We start from the raw sequence: 17,040 nt of genomic DNA on the forward strand, positions 1-17,040 counted from the left end.
TGAATATCTTTAGCTTTTGTTTGGTCACATCCTCCATTTTGAGCATGGCAAATATGACTTTATTTACATGAATGTCTTTAGCTTTTGTTTGGTCACATCCTCCATTTTGAGCATGGCAAATATGACTTTATTTACATGAATATCTTTAGCTTTTGTTTGGTCACATCCTCCATTTTGAGCATGGCAAATATGACTTTATTTACATGAATGTCTTTAGCTTTTGTTTGGTCACATCCTCCATTTTGAGCATGGCAAATATGACTTTATTTACATGAATATCTTTAGCTTTTGTTTGGTCACATCCTCCATTTTGAGCATGGCAAATATGACTTTATTTACATGAATGTCTTTAGCTTTTGTTTGGTCACATCCTCCATTTTGAGCATGGCAAATATGACTTTATTTACATGAATGTCTTTAGCTTTAGTTTGGTCACATCCTCCATTTTGAGCATGGCAAGTGTGACTTTATATGCAGTTCTTTAGCTTTTGTTTGGTCACATCCTCCATTTTGAGCATGGCAAATATGACTTTATTTACATGAATGTCTTTAGCTTTAGTTTGGTCACATCCTCCATTTTGAGCATGGCAAATATGACTTTATTTACATGAATATCTTTAGCTTTTGTTTGGTCACATCCTCCATTTTGAGCATGGCAAATATGACTTTATTTACATGAATGTCTTTAGCTTTTGTTTGGTCACGTCCTCCATTTTGAGCATGGCAAATATGACTTTATTTACATGAATGTCTTTAGCTTTAGTTTGGTCACATCCTCCATTTTGAGCATGGCAAGTGTGACTTTATATGCAGTTCTTTAGCTTTTGTTTGGTCACATCCTCCATTTTGAGCATGGCAAATATGACTTTATTTACATGAATGTCTTTAGCTTTAGTTTGGTCACATCCTCCATTTTGAGCATGGCAAATATGACTTTATTTACATGAATGTCTTTAGCTTTTGTTTGGTCACGTCCTCCATTTTGAGCATGACTGAGAAACAGTTGACACTTCCAAGTGCCTTGCCTCAAGGCTATGGCATTCTGGGAGTTGGAGTTTGTTGTGGGGCCCAAAGTGGGCCCCACAACAAACTCCAACTCCCAGAATGCCATAGCCTTGAGGCAAGGCACTTAGAACGGTACCAAACCAGGCTATCTCCCCAGTGTGGCTGCAGGAGCCAGCCAGCCTGCGCTCCCAGCCCAGCAGGGGCCGCCCTGAGGAGGAGGAGGCAGAGAGGGAGGCTGGAGCCCGGCGGGAAGGAGGCGCGTAAAGGCGCGCAGAGAGCGGCTGAGTGAGGAGCTCCTTTCTCTCATTGCTCGCTGCTTTGCCCGCCTCAACCTCCCCGGCTCTGAACTAGGGAGCACTGACTGAGCCCGCTTTGCCTGCCTTCCCTTCCTTGCTTCCTCCTCGCCGGCGGTGGCTGCCATGGCTCTTTCTGCCTTCTCCCTCCTTTTCTTAACGGCAGGTAAGGAAGCTCCACTTGCTCTGTAAAAGCAAATGCAAAGGAGGTCTGTCCTGGCCACCCTTTTAGTCCACAGTCATTGCCACTAAGCATGGCAGCAGGGTCCAAGGAGGATGATGATGATGATGATGATGATGATGATGATGATGATGATGATGATGAGAGATCTTGTAGCACCTTTGAGACTCACTGAATGGAAGAAGTTGGCAGCAGGATCTTTCCTAGACTTCAGTCTGCTTCCATCCTCAGATGCATTTGCTATTATTATTATTATTATTATTAATGTTATTATTATTATTTAGAGAGGTCTTGTAGCACCTTTGAGACTCACTGAAAGAAAGAAGTTGGCAGCATGAGCTTTTGTAGACCTACTTCCTCAGATGCATTTGCTATTATTATTATTATTATTATTATTATATAGAAAGATCTTGTATCCTCTGAGAAACTGAAAGAAAGAAATTGGCAGCATGAGCTTTCCTAGGCTAAAGTCTACTTCCTCAGATGCATTTATTATTATTATTATTATTATTATTATGTAGTGAGATCTTGTAGCACCTTTGAGACTCACTGAAAGAAAGAAGTTGGCAATATGAGCTTTCCTAGAGTCAAGTCTACCTTCCTCAGATGCATTTATTATTATTATTATTATTATTATTATTATTAATTCTTCCCAAAATTGGGACTCAGAGTGGCTACTTAAGTTATCTAAGCTTTCTCTCCAGGACGACAAAGGTAGAGGAAAGAAAGAAAGGACATATAACTATATTATTTCCTGGTTACGTTTTTAACCCAGGACTGGAGCTCAAGGTGAGAAATAAAGACAGAGGTACAGATTAGAAACACATATATCACTAAAAGCGTACAAAACGGTTTGTCCCAAATGTAGTTAAATTTGAATTTAAAACAAGTTAAAACGTGTTCAAAAGACAAGAGACAAAGGTAGCACAACCCACTATTAAGAGCTCTTTCCTTATGAAAGGTCATCAGTCGCAAAGTAAGCATGAGTCAAGAGTGTGATGCAGCAGCAAATAAGGGCTAATGCAATGGTTAGGTTGTACTGTATTGGCAGAGCCCAAGAAGGAGCCCTATTGTGGGCTATATTTCAGGCTTCATGGGGAAGCCCTCCATATCCACAGATTGAACCATCCACAGCTTAGATAGACTCTTTATTACTGTCATAGACCAGCGCAGGTAAAAAGGAGATACCTATTTATTTATCTAACTATCTTATCTATCATCCACAGCTTGGAAATATTCCAACCATATAAAATTCCAGAAAGTAAACCTTTCATTTGCTATTTTATATAAGGAACACCATTTATATTTAATGGGACCTGACCATACATTGATTTTTCGGATTCAAGAGCGGTCCCAGAACTGAACCTCAGCAAATAGCAGGACCCACGGTATTACATCCAGTTGTGGTTGCCACGTTTTGCAAAGGATATTGACAACTTGAAATGGGTTCAATGGAAGGCAAATAGAAGATAATTCTTCTTGTTGTTGTGTGCCTCCAATTCGTTTCCGACTTATGGACCCTGAGGCGAACATATCATGGGGTTTTCTTGGCAAGATTTGTTCAGTGCAGGTTTGCCATTGCCATCCCCTGAAGCTGAGAGAGTGTGACTTGTCTAAGGTCACCCAGCGGGCTTCTATGGCCGAGCTTAGATTCAAACCCTGGCCTCCAGAGTTGTAGTCCAACTTTCAAACCAGTATGGAAAACAAGTCCTACCCAGAAAACATGAACAACTTGGATATACTTAGCCTGGAGAAGAAGAGCATGGGGCGGGGGAGCACTCTTCAGATATCTGAAAGGCTGTTATTAAAACATAAGGCTTTACTGGGTCAGGAATCTCTAGCACACTCTTTCCCAAGCTTTAGTCCTGCATGTTTTTGGACTTCAACTCCCAGATGCCCCAGCCAGCTTGGTCAGCAGTCAGGCATTCTAGGAACTGAAATCCAAAACATTTGGAGGACCAAAATTTGGGAATCACTGATCCAGCACGATATTCTTGTTTGGTTACTTGATAGCCAGGTATCTAAAGGGCATCCCATAACCGGGGCATGATGAGTGAAACTGTACCCTCCTCCCACTCATGTTCCCACCATCCATTATATAAAAGCATACTGCCTCTGGCACCATAGCCCTAGTTTTATGGAAGAAAAGTCAAATATCATGCAATAAAAAACCTGACCCCTTTTACCCAGACTCTAGCCTTATTCTCAAGGACTTGTTCTCTGCTGCTTCAGAGAACAGAAAGAGCTGTAGTGGATTTAAGTTACATGAGGATAGATTTATGTTCCACATTAGGAGCAATGTCTTATTGACAAACAGTTTCAAAGTAGAATCAGTTATCTAGCAATGGAGCTGGGCTGCTGGTTGTTTGTCAAGGAGAGGCTATACATTCATCTTCTGGATAGTCATCTGTTGGAGATGCTTTGGTTCCAGATTCCTTGCATGCAGCCAGGAGGTTATGCTCAGTGGCACACAAAACTCACCAACTTAGTGATTCAGAGAGGTGCTTTTTGGAATACAGGTGAACATGAGTTGTCTTAAGATAGCCACTGAATTGCTTAAAAGAATTGCTTTCTTAAAGGAAACTATCCTCTCGTCTTATTATCTGCAAAAGAGCATGACTTGCAGATTTTCAAATGCAATTTTTTGGCTGGACCTTATTCCCAATAGTGCCAGGTTGTCAAAATATCAACAAGAGATAGTCAGCATTCATGACATGCAGGGTTGACAACTAAGAAGTAGCTGTTAACACCTTTGCGTTCTGACTAAATACCAAATTATTATCAATATATTATCAATATTGATGTCTGTTAACCTAGCCATATATTTCTCTGTAAAATTAACATACTGTCCATATTCATAAATTACATGCTGCACTCATTGTGTCTTTGTGAAGTACCCACAGCCCAAAATACAGGATACAAAATACTTGGCACCTTGTTCAGTTGATATAAAAAGAAAAATGTTCCAGCCCCCAGACAGAGGAGATCACTTATAATAAGAGGCATCTGCCAGCTATGTAAGGGACAAGTTTTCTGGCTCTCAAGTAAGAGTAATCCCTTGTAGTAAGAGATACCTGGCAACCCTAGATTCCAAGCACACAATGCATACAAGGAAGTAAAATCAGTGGCTCTTTCTTTCAAACAAAGATTTGATTAAAGGTTATATAGTGTATAGAATTTGCAGGAAGAAGGAAGGAGGAGAGAAGGTTGGGGAAAGTGAAACTTAAGTTGTACAAAAGTGGCTTGTGTGTTGACAAGTCAGACAGCAAAGGCAGAAATAGAAGCAAGGGACCTATATGGTATTTTCCACTGCTATTTAAACCATGCCATTATAAGGTAGTTGGCTCTGTATAAATTCAGAGACAAAATATTTCAAAATGCCATTGTCTAAATAGCAATGGAAAATGGAATACACTGTACCGGTCCCCTTGCTTTTGTCTCTGTTCTCTTGTTACGTGATGGTATCTCAAGACACACACACACACACACACACACACACACACACAAAACCACTGCTCCTAGTTTCCAGTGAACAGTCTGGGAAAAAAATCAGTTGAGTGCTTATGAAAATTTGCATTAAAGACAGTCACTGATAACATCATTTTTTAAAAAGTCTGTGTCTTGTTTGCAAGGACATCTATCAGGTACATTCATCAGCATGGGTTGTTGTTGTTGTTGTTATCTGTCCTTGAATCGGTTCAGGCTCATGGCGACCCTGTAGATGAGACATCTCCAAGAATCCCTGTCCTCCACTGCCTTGCTCAAATCCTGCAAGCCCTTGCCTATACTCCTCCTGATTGAATCTATCCATCTGATTTGTGGTCTTCTTCTCTTTCTTCTATCCTCTACCTTTCCTAACATTATTTTTTTCTAGTGATCAGTGCCTTCTCATTATGTGGCCAAAATACGACAGTCTCATCTTGATCATCTTTGCTTCCAAGGAGAGCTGTGGTCTGATCTGTTCAAGAACCCATTTATTTGTCTTCTTGGCTGTCCATGATATTCTCTAAGTACTCTTCTCCAGCACCACATTTCAAATGAGTTGGTTTTCTTTCTGTCTGCTTCCTTCACTGTCCAGCTCTCACATCCATACATGGTAATTCGGAATAAAACAGCCTGAATGCTTCTGACTTTAGTACTTGGTTGTATGTCTTTGCTCTTCAGTATCTTTTCCAGTTCTTTCGTAGCTGCCCTTCCCATTCCTAGTCTTATTTCTTGACTGCATTCTCCATTCTGGTCAGTGTTTGATCCTAGATATAGGAAATCTTTAACTATTTCAATTTCCTCATTGTCTAGATTGAACTTGTGTATAGTGAGTCAAAGTGACCCATTCCTGTCCATTTTAACTCACTCCTAATATTACTATATTCATACGTTCCATTTCCTTCTTTACTATGTCTAATTTTCCCTTGCTCATGCTTCTCACGTTCCATGTTCCAATTACATGTATACTGCTACTTCTAACTATGCTTGTTTTATTGGATATGCTTTTTAAAAAGTCTGTGTCTTGTTTGCAAGGACATCTATCAGGTACATTCATCAGCATGGGTTGTTGTTGTTGTTGTTATCTGTCCTTGAATCGGTTCAGGCTCATGGCGACCCTGTAGATGAGACATCTCCAAGAATCCCTGTCCTCCACTGCCTTGCTCAAATCCTGCAAGCCCTTTAACAGCTCTCTATAGCTGTTAAATACTCACTGTGAGCACTATATTCAAAATTTGTTGCTGTGTACTGCAAGAAGCAGTCTGAATGTATTCCATGTTGTGAACCATTACTAGTTTTTGGTCACAGTTAGCTTTCTTTTGCATAATGCCTTGTATGGATGAATAACAAAAATATCCCATCTTTGTGAAGTCGAAGGCTTTCATGGCCGGCATCCATAGTTTTTTGTGGGGGTTTTGGGCTATGTGGCCATGTTCTAGAACAGTGATGGCGAACCTATGGCACGTATGCCAGAGGTGGCACTCAGAGCTCTCTCTGTGGGCACATATGCTGTCGCCCCAGCACATAGTTTGCTAGAGTTTGTTTCAGAAAGCGAGAAGGACATGGCACTTTGCAGTAAATAAGTGAGTTTTGGGTTACAGTTTGGGTACTCGGCCTCTAAAAGGTTCACCATCACTGTTCTAGAAGAATTTATTTCTGACGTTTCACTGGCATCTGTGGTTGGCATCTTCAGAGAACCCACAAAAAACCATATCCCATCTTTCTTTGTAAACCCAGGCAGCAGTGAAAATATGACCTGAAAGACATAAAAATACAAAACAAACCATTGCAGGTTACTGAGTAGGGTTTCATATTCTAACTGTTCAGCTATAAACTTGTTATCAGTTCAGGCACTCCAACAGAAAGACTTGAAAAAACATATTGAAGAGTCACTTCACTGTTTATGACAGTTGCATTTGCTGTGGTTCTACTCACGTTCCCTATAATAAAAGCACATAATTTGATATACAGAGGTTGGTCTTCAAACCAGGTTGAAAATCAAGCAATTCCCAGCATTCCTCACCATTGTCTATGGCTAGGGTTCCTGAGAATTGCAGTCTTCAACCACATCATTCCTACTCCTTCTCTAACTAAATAGAGGACATCTACTGGAAGCTGGAACTACTTGTGGTATAAAGTTTTGTGAATTTATTCCACCTGTATAGCTACTGGAGTCTGAGAGCTATGTCTCATGTGGTGTTTACCAATTGTTACTAGCTAGTAGTTGCGTGGCTAGGATTTGTGATGAGTCTGGGTCTCAGAAACTAACTGCCCAGTTCTTATTCCTCACCCCCCCAAAAATTGGAAATCTTACAAAGCAGTTTCTCTGGCTTTTGAGATTCAGCAGGTGTTATTCACATGTTCTAGCACAGTTATCTGTTAGTTTTTCTGTTCTACTAAGCGACACACAGACTTGCCTGATCCCAGTGAGAGCAAGTATAAACTTGTAGATATAGCATTGAAATTTGCCAGCTTCCCAAATGTGGTTGAAATTAGAGGTCCCATCCCCTATTGAAATTGGTGCAGGAAGCAAAAAAGAAAGAAACCACAATATTCCCACAGCTTTGCTGGGACTTTTTCTTCTTCCCAGCCAACAGTTACACAGCTTTCATGGAAAAGCGTTTCCAACTGGGCACATTTTTTCCACAGCTTTCCCTCCCAGGCCCACATAAATTATCAGCTGTGAAAAGATGTTACAGCTGTCAAACCAGGTGGGGAGGGAAGTTGCTAGAAAGTTGACAGATCTTGTGTGAGAGCTGCAGATTCTAGCCAGGATTTCTGTGAAAGATTAGGCAGGAATTGTGTGCTTTCATGTTTTTCACACACATAAACCCAAAAAGAGGAAAATTGTTTTTTCCTATGCCTTCAAAATGTCCAGAAATGTTATATTGCTACATGGAAGGCACAGTTAATAGAGGATAGAGGATATTCAGGAGGGGCTGGCTGCCCAAATGGAGAAAGGCTTGGATAAAGCCCCATTGGGGTTCTTCAAATCATAGGGGGAAAGGAACTATATGGCCTTGGGTGGTGTGGCCAGGTAGGTCCAGTTTTCATCCATGCTCTCCCAGCCCTTTCAGGTGAGAGTTGAGATCAAGATATCTAGAATGGTTCAACAAACAGCCACAAAGGGGTGGCTTGAAGTCCCCAAACTTTTTCCAGCTACCACCCCTTTTGTCTTGGGCAGCAATCCTAGTGTGCCCCCCTCCCATGCATATTTCTTGATATTGGGTCTACTGTTCTACTACAAATTCAAAATACCCAATCTTGGTTGCTTTGTACCTGGTCACCTGAGAAGCACAACTGAGCAGCTGGATGATCAGCAACTAATAAGCCTCTCCAGCAAAGGGCAGTGTGGGCAAGAGACCTCTTGGTCACTGCTCAGTCAGCTGCTCAGTTATTCCTCCAAAGGTTACCAGGTGCAAAGGGAGAAGCTTCTCCCTGATGTCGAAGGACTCAATTCTTTCTTGTTGGGGTAGAGGGGGTTACAGCCGATGTGTGTGCCATTCCGTGCCATAGAAGAAATGTCCTGTGCCCTTGCAAGCATTTCCCAAACACCGCCACCACCAGTGAAAGATGTAACTAAGAGAGTGAGCTCATGTGGGTGGCCAAAGAGCAGGAGACACCACCACATGAAATGATCAGCAAGGCTGCATTGTGATTTTAAAGAACCTTGAAAAGAAGTTTCATGCAACCCTCATCCCCACCACAGTCCTAAAGACTGCTGGTTCACTTGTCTTTCTTTTACACCAATACTTTGACTAAAGACCCCCTGCTTAGTGATGTGATGATTACTCAGCATGGTTTTACTAAACACATGAATTGTGGGTTTCCTGACCCCTTTAATTGTTTTCAGTACTAGACGAGAATTGTGCCACCTGATCACCTAGCTGTGAGAATTTACAGATGATCACTTGCAGATGAAGTAAAGGGATGGGGAAATTCCTTTGGAGCTCGTTCATTTGCTTTATGGCATCATTGCAATAAAACTGCAGAGGTGCAAGAGGGTGTAAATTTTCACACACTAGTGAAGGTAAAGCTGTCTTGCCAATGAGGTGTTGAGATTTCCAAGCTCTAATTTTCTTTCTCTACCCTGCTCTTCAGCGTATAAACTGCACTGAACTAAGTTATGGAGTCCAGCTATTGTTGGATTGCAAGTGCCAGCAGGCCCTAGCTAGTGTAGCGAATGCTGAGAAATACTGGGAGCTGCAGTCCAACAACATCCAGAGCTTGGAAGCCATGAAGAGTCAGTCAGCCCTGGTTAGTACTTAGATGGGAGACTGCCAGGGAATACTAGGTGTTGTAGGCTAGCTTTCAGAGGAAGGAACTGGGGAAATCACCTTTCAGGATTCCTTACCTAAGAAAACCCTAGGAAATCCGCATCCCCCCCAATAGGTTGATGGGCTTCTTGAAGGTGCATTCAGGAATACACAGAATCCTAGAGTTGGAAGGGCCCCCAAGGATCATCAAATAAAGACCCATTAGCTTAACAAAAGACTGACCCGCGGAAATGTTAATAAAAGGGGGTAAGAAATATTAAATTATCTCACACTTTTCATGTGGGAAGAAAAGTAATTTTATTGCCCACTATTCTTCAGGCAGGAGAAGAATTATTCTGTCATTTCACAACACTACCTGTGCCACCCCCTTTTCCCTCACCCCCCCCCCCGGATCTTTTCACCGACCCCTTTGGGAATCACAGATTTAACTAATGTTAGAAGAGCTATTGACTTTTTATTGGATGTTCTGTGCAGTCTATTTAAGTAGTAACTACACCTAAGGACAATTGCTTTCAGTGTTCCAAAGCAGTAAACTTCCATAATGCATTTAAGATCACTGCTGCAGTGCAAAGTACACATCAGTATGTTTTCCTCATTACAAAGAAGTTGATAGACTTACTGTCCTACCTATTTATTGTTTGTTTTTAATTGCTGTCAAGTCAATCTTGACTCATGGCAACTCTGTGAATGAGACATCTCCAAGACTCCCTGTCCTCCATTGTTCTGCTTAGTTCCTGCAAACCTATACCCATGATCTCCCTAATAGAGTCCATCTATCTGGCATGAGGCCTTCCTTTCTACCTTTCCTTCACCTTTCCTAGCATTATTGTTTTTCCAGTAAGTCGTGCCTTCCTATGGTGTTTCCAAAGGGCGACAGCCTCAATTTTGTCATCTTGGGTTCCAGGAAGATTTCTGGCTTGATCTGATCTAGGACCCATTTATTAGTCTTTTTGTCTGCCAAGAGGATCCTCAGCATTCTTCTCCAGCAAATGAATTGATTTTCTTTCTTTCTTTCTTTCTTTCTTTCTTTCTTAACTGTGCAGCTCTCACATCCATACATGGTAATAGGGAATACTAGCTTGTATGATTCTTACTTTTGTGCTCAATTGTATGTCTTTGCATTTTAGTATCTTTTCTATTTCTTTCATAGCCACCGCCCCTTCTTAATCTTCTTCTAATTTCCTGGCTGCAATCCCTGTTGCTATTAATGTTTAATACCAGGTATGAGAGTTCTTTTGCTATTTCCATTTCTTCATTGTCTAGGTTGAATTTGTGTAATAATAATAATAATAATAATTGTTGTTGTTGTTGTTGTTTTCTTTATGTTCAACAGTAAGCCTGCCTTTGTACTTTCTTCCTTGATCTTTCTCAGTAGTTTTCCAAGTCTCTGAGGTTTTCTGCTTGTATTATAGTGTCGTCTGCATATCTTACATTGTTGATTGTCCTACCTATAACACCCACTAAATAACTGAAAGCAGCCAGCAGTAGAGCAGAAGATCAAAATGTCAGTCTCAGTACTGAGAAACTTGTCATAATTGAGTTTTGATGTACTGTAGATGGAAACCAAGGGGATTTACAAGTTCCATCTTCTTCTCTGACCCGTGGTATGGGCTGATGTAGTTCATATGGTGTAGTGACTGTAATTTTCCAAGTATGTATCAATTCAATTCACTGCTGGAAGTTCAGTTGACTTTAAAGCAGCTGTGAAACAGCTCTGATGTTTACTGAAGCAGCAAATCTGGGATTTATTTGGAAACTTTATCATTTCCTATACATCATTTTCTGGATTTAAATTGTTAACAGTTGTGAACCTGCTCTTAGCAGACACCTCAGTGACTTCTGCTTAACATTTATTTTTCCACCGCAAAGGACAATAACAGCAGCTCTCAGAGTTTAGGGTAGATGTAGAGAAAAGTACTGGGTAAGAGGGTTACATATCATTACCCTTACGACTGCTCTTTCAGTCAAAACCGGATCTCCTCATGGCCACTTTTCTTTACAAAGGTGGAAAAGTCCAATTACAGAACTCCTGAGTCTTACCTTCTGTGCCCTGAAGGATGTTTAAAATAAGCAGGAGAGAAAACTGGCAGAGGAAAGAGCTTCTGATTATCAGTAGCTGAAGGACTGTGGAATCCTGTAAACTAGTGGTTCTCAATCTTCCTAATGCCACAACCCTTTAATAAAGTTCCTCATGTTGTGGTGACACCCAACCATAAAAATATTTTTGTTGCTACTTCATAACTGTAATTTTGCTACTGTTATGTTCTGCTTTCTGATGGTGTTAGGTGACCCCTGTGAAAGGGGCGTTCGACCCGCAAAGGGGTCATGAGCCACAGGTTGAGTACCGCTGCTGTAGACCTTTTTCTGGTCTAACCAGCCACATCTTTGACTGGAGGGTTCTAGACTGGTTGCTTTTTGTGAAGTTTTGTCTGTGCTCTGTCTTCAAGACAGATGTATAACTTGATTTTACATCTCCCCGTGGCTAGTTTATAGATTTTTGATAGTGCTTTCAAAGTAATGGCAGTCTCCTCCCAATTATTATGCTTGTTGTTGCGTAATTTTGCCTGGGAACAGAAAGGCTTTCTTGCATGTTGCCATAATTTGGGGTCATTTGTCTTTTCCTTTGTTGTGACAGTATTTACTGTTTTGGTATAAAGCAACCCTGGCACACAGGACTTTCAGCAAGACTTGAAACAAGTCTAATTTGATGAAAGGTGTCCAGTAGTTTCTACTGTCAAAAAATGTTATATAAACTCACTTGAACCTTGTTCTTTGCTAATAAAAAGGCAAATGAAGTTCATGGCAGTGGACATGTATGGGCTGCGTTTGTCAAATCTTTCTCTCCAATTATCTCCAATTATCTTTTGTTGTTATTTATTTGTTGGTGTACATAGCACTGTATAAATACAGAACATTAAAACAGATAGACATATCAAAGAGATATAACTTAATCTGACATTGTTAATCCTTTGATCTTGCATACATTTAGAAATCTGCCTGGAAATGTCACAGATCTGGGGCTACTCCTTTCATTTCTTTGATTTTTGCCTCCACAGTTTGCAATTTCTTTTTCTTCTTCCTATAATGCATGTGTATGGATATGTATACCTGCCACCTGAGAATAATATTAATGTATTTGACAAAGTGGGCTGTAGTCCCCAAAACTTGAAACCACAATAAAATGGTTGATCTTGTTATTTTATGACAAGACGTTTCTTTGCAATGCTATTCTTACACTGTGTAAGATATTACAGCATGAATTACATTGGAGAATTTGAAAACATAATAATGAAGGGTAATAGGTGTAGTGTACAACATTACCACTTCCCAGTTCAGATAGTTCCATAGCAACTAATTAATGACCAAGATCTGAAGGAGAATAGTGAGGAAACCAAATAGCCTCCTGTGGGAGGGAGTTCCACAGCCTAGGAGCATCAAGATGCACCAAGAAGGCCATCTCCCACATTCTCCCAAAAAATGGCAGTGAGAATGGTGGACCCTAAAAAAAACCCCAACTTCAGAACTTGCACAGAGTCATATGTGGTGTTATCGACTTCAACATTATCTGTAGTCAAGCCACATAGCACTTTATAAGTCATAATGAACATTCTGATATTATACTGTGGGGTTATGACAGTAGGAGAACCAACAGGAGGAAATTGCATCTTAGACAACAATCATGATTGTAGGTGCTCAGCCCTTTGGGTTCAATGGAACGCTCCCATGTTGATATCTAAAGGGTGATATGCTTAATTTCTATTCTGGATTTTAAATTAATCTAATATGGTAAGTGTACTAAATTTTAACTCCACCTCAGATATTTATAAAAAGCTGCAGCATTTTAAGAATATAAGAAGAGCCACATGGATTGAACCAAAAATGTCTGTAATCCTGAATTTCATTCACACACTGAATAACTTATATATAGGACGTGAATGCGGCTGCAGTCTCCATTTGACATTCCTCAGCAACTGAATTCAGAGACATACTGCATCTGATATTAGTGGCAATATATACAGTAGTCATCATTGCTAGTAACAATTTACAGCCTTATCCTCCATGATTTATTCAGCCCTCTTTTAAAGGTGCCCTGTAGTAGTCCTCACTACATCCTGGGGTAGCAAATCCTTGTGTTGTATGTAGAAATATTTCTTGTTATCTATCCTTATATCACTCCTTATTTAGTTTCAGTGGATGACCTCAGATTCTAGAATTACAAGAAGAATCTTCTCATCTTCTATCACTGCATCAGGCTTAGTTTTGTATGCATTTATCATGCCTCTCCTTCCGTTTCTTCTTGGTTAAACCATATATTTGTATAAGGGCAATTTTATTTTCCCATTACTTTTCTAATCATTTTCAGTGTGGAATGTGCCTTCTGTTGACAGTGGGTCAGCATTTTCATCAAGCCGTCTGTCACAACTCCAAGATCCTTTTCCTGGTTAGTCACTGCCAACTGAGATTCATACATTATGTATCAATATATATGTGGAGTTAGGAGTCCACCTTCCCCTTTCACATTATCACTTTTCACTTGCTTATATTGAACTTCATTTGCCTTTTTATTACCTGTTTCTCTCAATTTAAAGAGATCCTTTTGGGATTGAATTTGATCCCCTTCCCCACTGTCATTCCCTTCTCCTTTTGTGTCATGTCTTTTTAGATTGTAAGACTGAGGGAACCGTCATATTAACAGTTGGTAAGCCACTCTGTGAGCCTTTGTGGGTGGAGAGCAGGGTAAACCGTATGTACTCATGTACAAGTTGACCTCATGTATAAATTGAGGGAAGTTTTTAGGGTTTTGACATGACCCGTGGTAAAACTTAGGGGCACGTAACAGAGAATGTAAAGGACGAAACAAAAGCAAAACGCCACTTCCCTTCTTCCTTCTTTTAGCATCAGATTGAAAAGGAAAGGAAAGTGGAGAAAAAATGGTTGGTTGTCAGAGAGATCTAGAGGAGGAGGATGGCGAGGAAAGATTTTAACATCCAGCTGAGAGAGAGAAGGAAAGTGGAAGGAAAATGGAGTTTGGTGGTCAGAGAAATCCAGTGGAGGAGGAAGAAGATGGGGAGGGAAGGTTTTAACATACCATTGAGAAGGGAATCACCTCTTTTACACACAGACACACACTCCCTGCCTCTTTTACACACAGACACACACTCCCTGCCTCAGCAGCTCTTTCAGAGATCACTGCCAGGCATGGAGAAAGGGGCATGAAGCAGAGATTCTATCAGGACCTTTCTAAGCAGTATTACAGTACTGATCTGTATATAAGTTGACTCAGGATTTTAGGATCAATTTTTGGGCATACTTTTTTTTTACTTATACTCAAGTATATATGGTAAGTACTCTAAATAAATAAAACAAATAAACGCTTCATAATCCATTTTTCTTATAACTACCTTGAATAATTACTGGCTGTTGCTGACAGGTCTCAGTTTACACTAGAGACACATTCTTCAACTTGCAATGTAAATTGAGACTTGATGTAAAATGGGCAGAGCCAGTTCCCTCGGAGCTCATAGGAGCTTGACTCAACCTTCTATCCTTTTGTAGATCAGTAAAATGAGTACCCAGCGTGTTGGGAGTAATTGTCTTACAGATTGCAAACTGCTGAGTTCAGTGATAAGTGGTATAGAAATGTAAATGCTATTGCTATCGCTACAGGAGGTCACTGGAAATGAGGAGCTGTGTTCCAACAGAGCCGAACTAGCCTCAAAATTAGATTTTTTTTTCCAACCCATTTTAAAGACTTTTAAAGCATAACACATCACAATTGAAAACAACTTTTCAAGGCTAGAGAAATGTGCACCTGTGATCCAGAAGGACCAGAAGAGATACTAACTTCAGATACCAAGGTGGTTTGGTTGGGGTGAGCTGATATCTCATTAGATAATAGTTCCTCTTCAAAGAAGCATACAGACATTGGAGTTTATCGGACAAGGTAAATTGGAAGTATAATCCAATGGCAATCAGAACGCAATCATGGGGTTTGACGTTATTGTGTGATAGTCTACCACATGCAATTTTGGGCAATGGGAAGTCAGTCTGAACTCAGTCATGGAGTTTCATGTTATTGTGTGAGAGGTGATCACATGCAATTTCAGGCAATGGCAAGCTATTTTCGGGCAATGGGAAGTCAGTTCGAACGCAATTCGAATTCACGTAAATTTACTGAACTAGTAAATTCATGTGAATGCGTTCTGGCCCCATTTCTTTTCATTCGAAATTAAGAGAAATTCCTCCAGTGTTATAAACTCCAAAGAGCATCTGGTGAGAAGTGTGTCCTTCTGCTGTGCATTCTCCCTCAGGCATCTCAAGGGGAGAAAGCATGTCAGGCAGACAAATATAGCACATCCTCTGCTATGCCCTCTCTAGCAGGATTGCCAAGTGAAGAAAGTAGATTCCAGTTGCTCATCACCACACCTAAGCAAGGAGAAGAAACCCTTTCCATCCACATCTAAATTCCAAGATTCCAGTTTCTTCCTCTGGCAGACAGGCAAAGGAAACCCCATTCCTTCCAGCAATGCCAAGTGCAGTTGCTTGATCCCTTTCCCCAACCTAGACTGGTAAAACAAAACCAGGTTGGTCATCTTTTCTTACTGCTCAAACTCCATATCATAAATCCAAACAGAATTTATCTTGTGTTCTCACCTTATCCTTAATCTCAAACCTCTCCTTTCTTTCCTACCTAACCGAACTGCAGAGACATTATGCGTGAAGACTATTTCTGGAGGAATGCTAGAAATATGACATTCTTGCAAACAAGCTTGTAAAATGTGGGCTAGACAAAGGAACTGTTAAATGGATCTGTAATTGGTTGACCGGCCGAACCCAAAGGGTGCTCAACAATGGCTCCTTTTCATCCTGGAGAGAAGTGACCAGTGGGGTCCCACAGGGCTCTGTCCTGGGCCCAGTGCTATTCAACATCTTTATCAATGACCTGGATGACAGAATTGGGAGCATACTTATCAAATTTGCAGATGACACCAAATTAGGGGGAATAGCTAATACGCCAGAGGACAGGATCAAGATTCAAAATGACCTGAATAGACTAGAAAGCTGGGCCAAAGCTAACAAAATGAAATTCAACACAGAGAAATGTAAGGTATTGCACTTAGGGCGGAAAAATAAAATGCACAGATATAGGATGGGTGACACCTGGCTGAATGAAACTACGTGCGAAAGGGATCTAGGGGTCCAAGTAGACCACAAGTTGAACATGAGTGAACAGTGTGATGCGGCAGCTAAAAAGGCCAATGCTATTTTAGGCTGCATCAATAGAAGTATAGTGTCTAGATCAAGAGAAGTAATAGTGCCACTGTATTCTGCTTTGGTCAGGCCCCACCTAGAATATTGTGTCCAGTTCTGGGTGCCACAATTCAAAAAGGACATTGAGAAACTGGAGCGTGTCCAAAGGAGGGCGACAAAAATGGTGAAGGGTCTGGAAACCATGCCCTATGAGGAACGACTTAGGGAGCTGGGGATGTTTAGCCTGGAGAAAAGAAGGTTAAGAGGTGATATGATAGCCCTGTTTAAATATTTGAAAGGATGTCATATTGAGGAGGGAGCAAGCTTGTTTTCTGCTGCTCCAGAGAACAGGACCCGGAACAATGGATGCAAGCTACAGGAAAAGAGATTCCACCTGAACATTAGGAGGAACTTCCTGACAGTAAGGGCTGTTCGACAGTGGAATGCACTTCCTCGGAAGGTGATAGAGTCTCCTTCCTTGGAGGTCTTTAAACAGAGGCTGGATGGCCATCTGTCAGGGATGCTTTGATTTGGATTTCCTGCATGGCAG

At 40.8% G+C, this 17,040-nt stretch overlaps 1 protein-coding gene across 1 annotated transcript in view; it reads left to right on the forward strand.

Annotated features, from left to right (window-relative positions):
* The first annotated feature begins 1,286 nt into the window (after positions 1 to 1,286).
* Positions 1,287 to 17,040, forward strand: part of PARM1 (prostate androgen-regulated mucin-like protein 1) — a 42,769-nt gene continuing 27,015 nt past the window's right edge. The window contains exon 1 of the mRNA XM_089532282.1: positions 1,287 to 1,464. Coding sequence (XP_089388408.1) covers positions 1,425 to 1,464 — 40 coding nt within the window. The 5' untranslated portion in view covers positions 1,287 to 1,424. The remainder of the gene's footprint in view (positions 1,465 to 17,040) is intronic.

Source organism: Sceloporus occidentalis, unplaced genomic scaffold (assembly GCF_023333645.1).
Source record: "Sceloporus occidentalis isolate IW3139 unplaced genomic scaffold, rSceOcc1.0.p SCAF_7, whole genome shotgun sequence".
Taxonomy (NCBI): domain Eukaryota; kingdom Metazoa; phylum Chordata; class Lepidosauria; order Squamata; family Phrynosomatidae; genus Sceloporus; species Sceloporus occidentalis.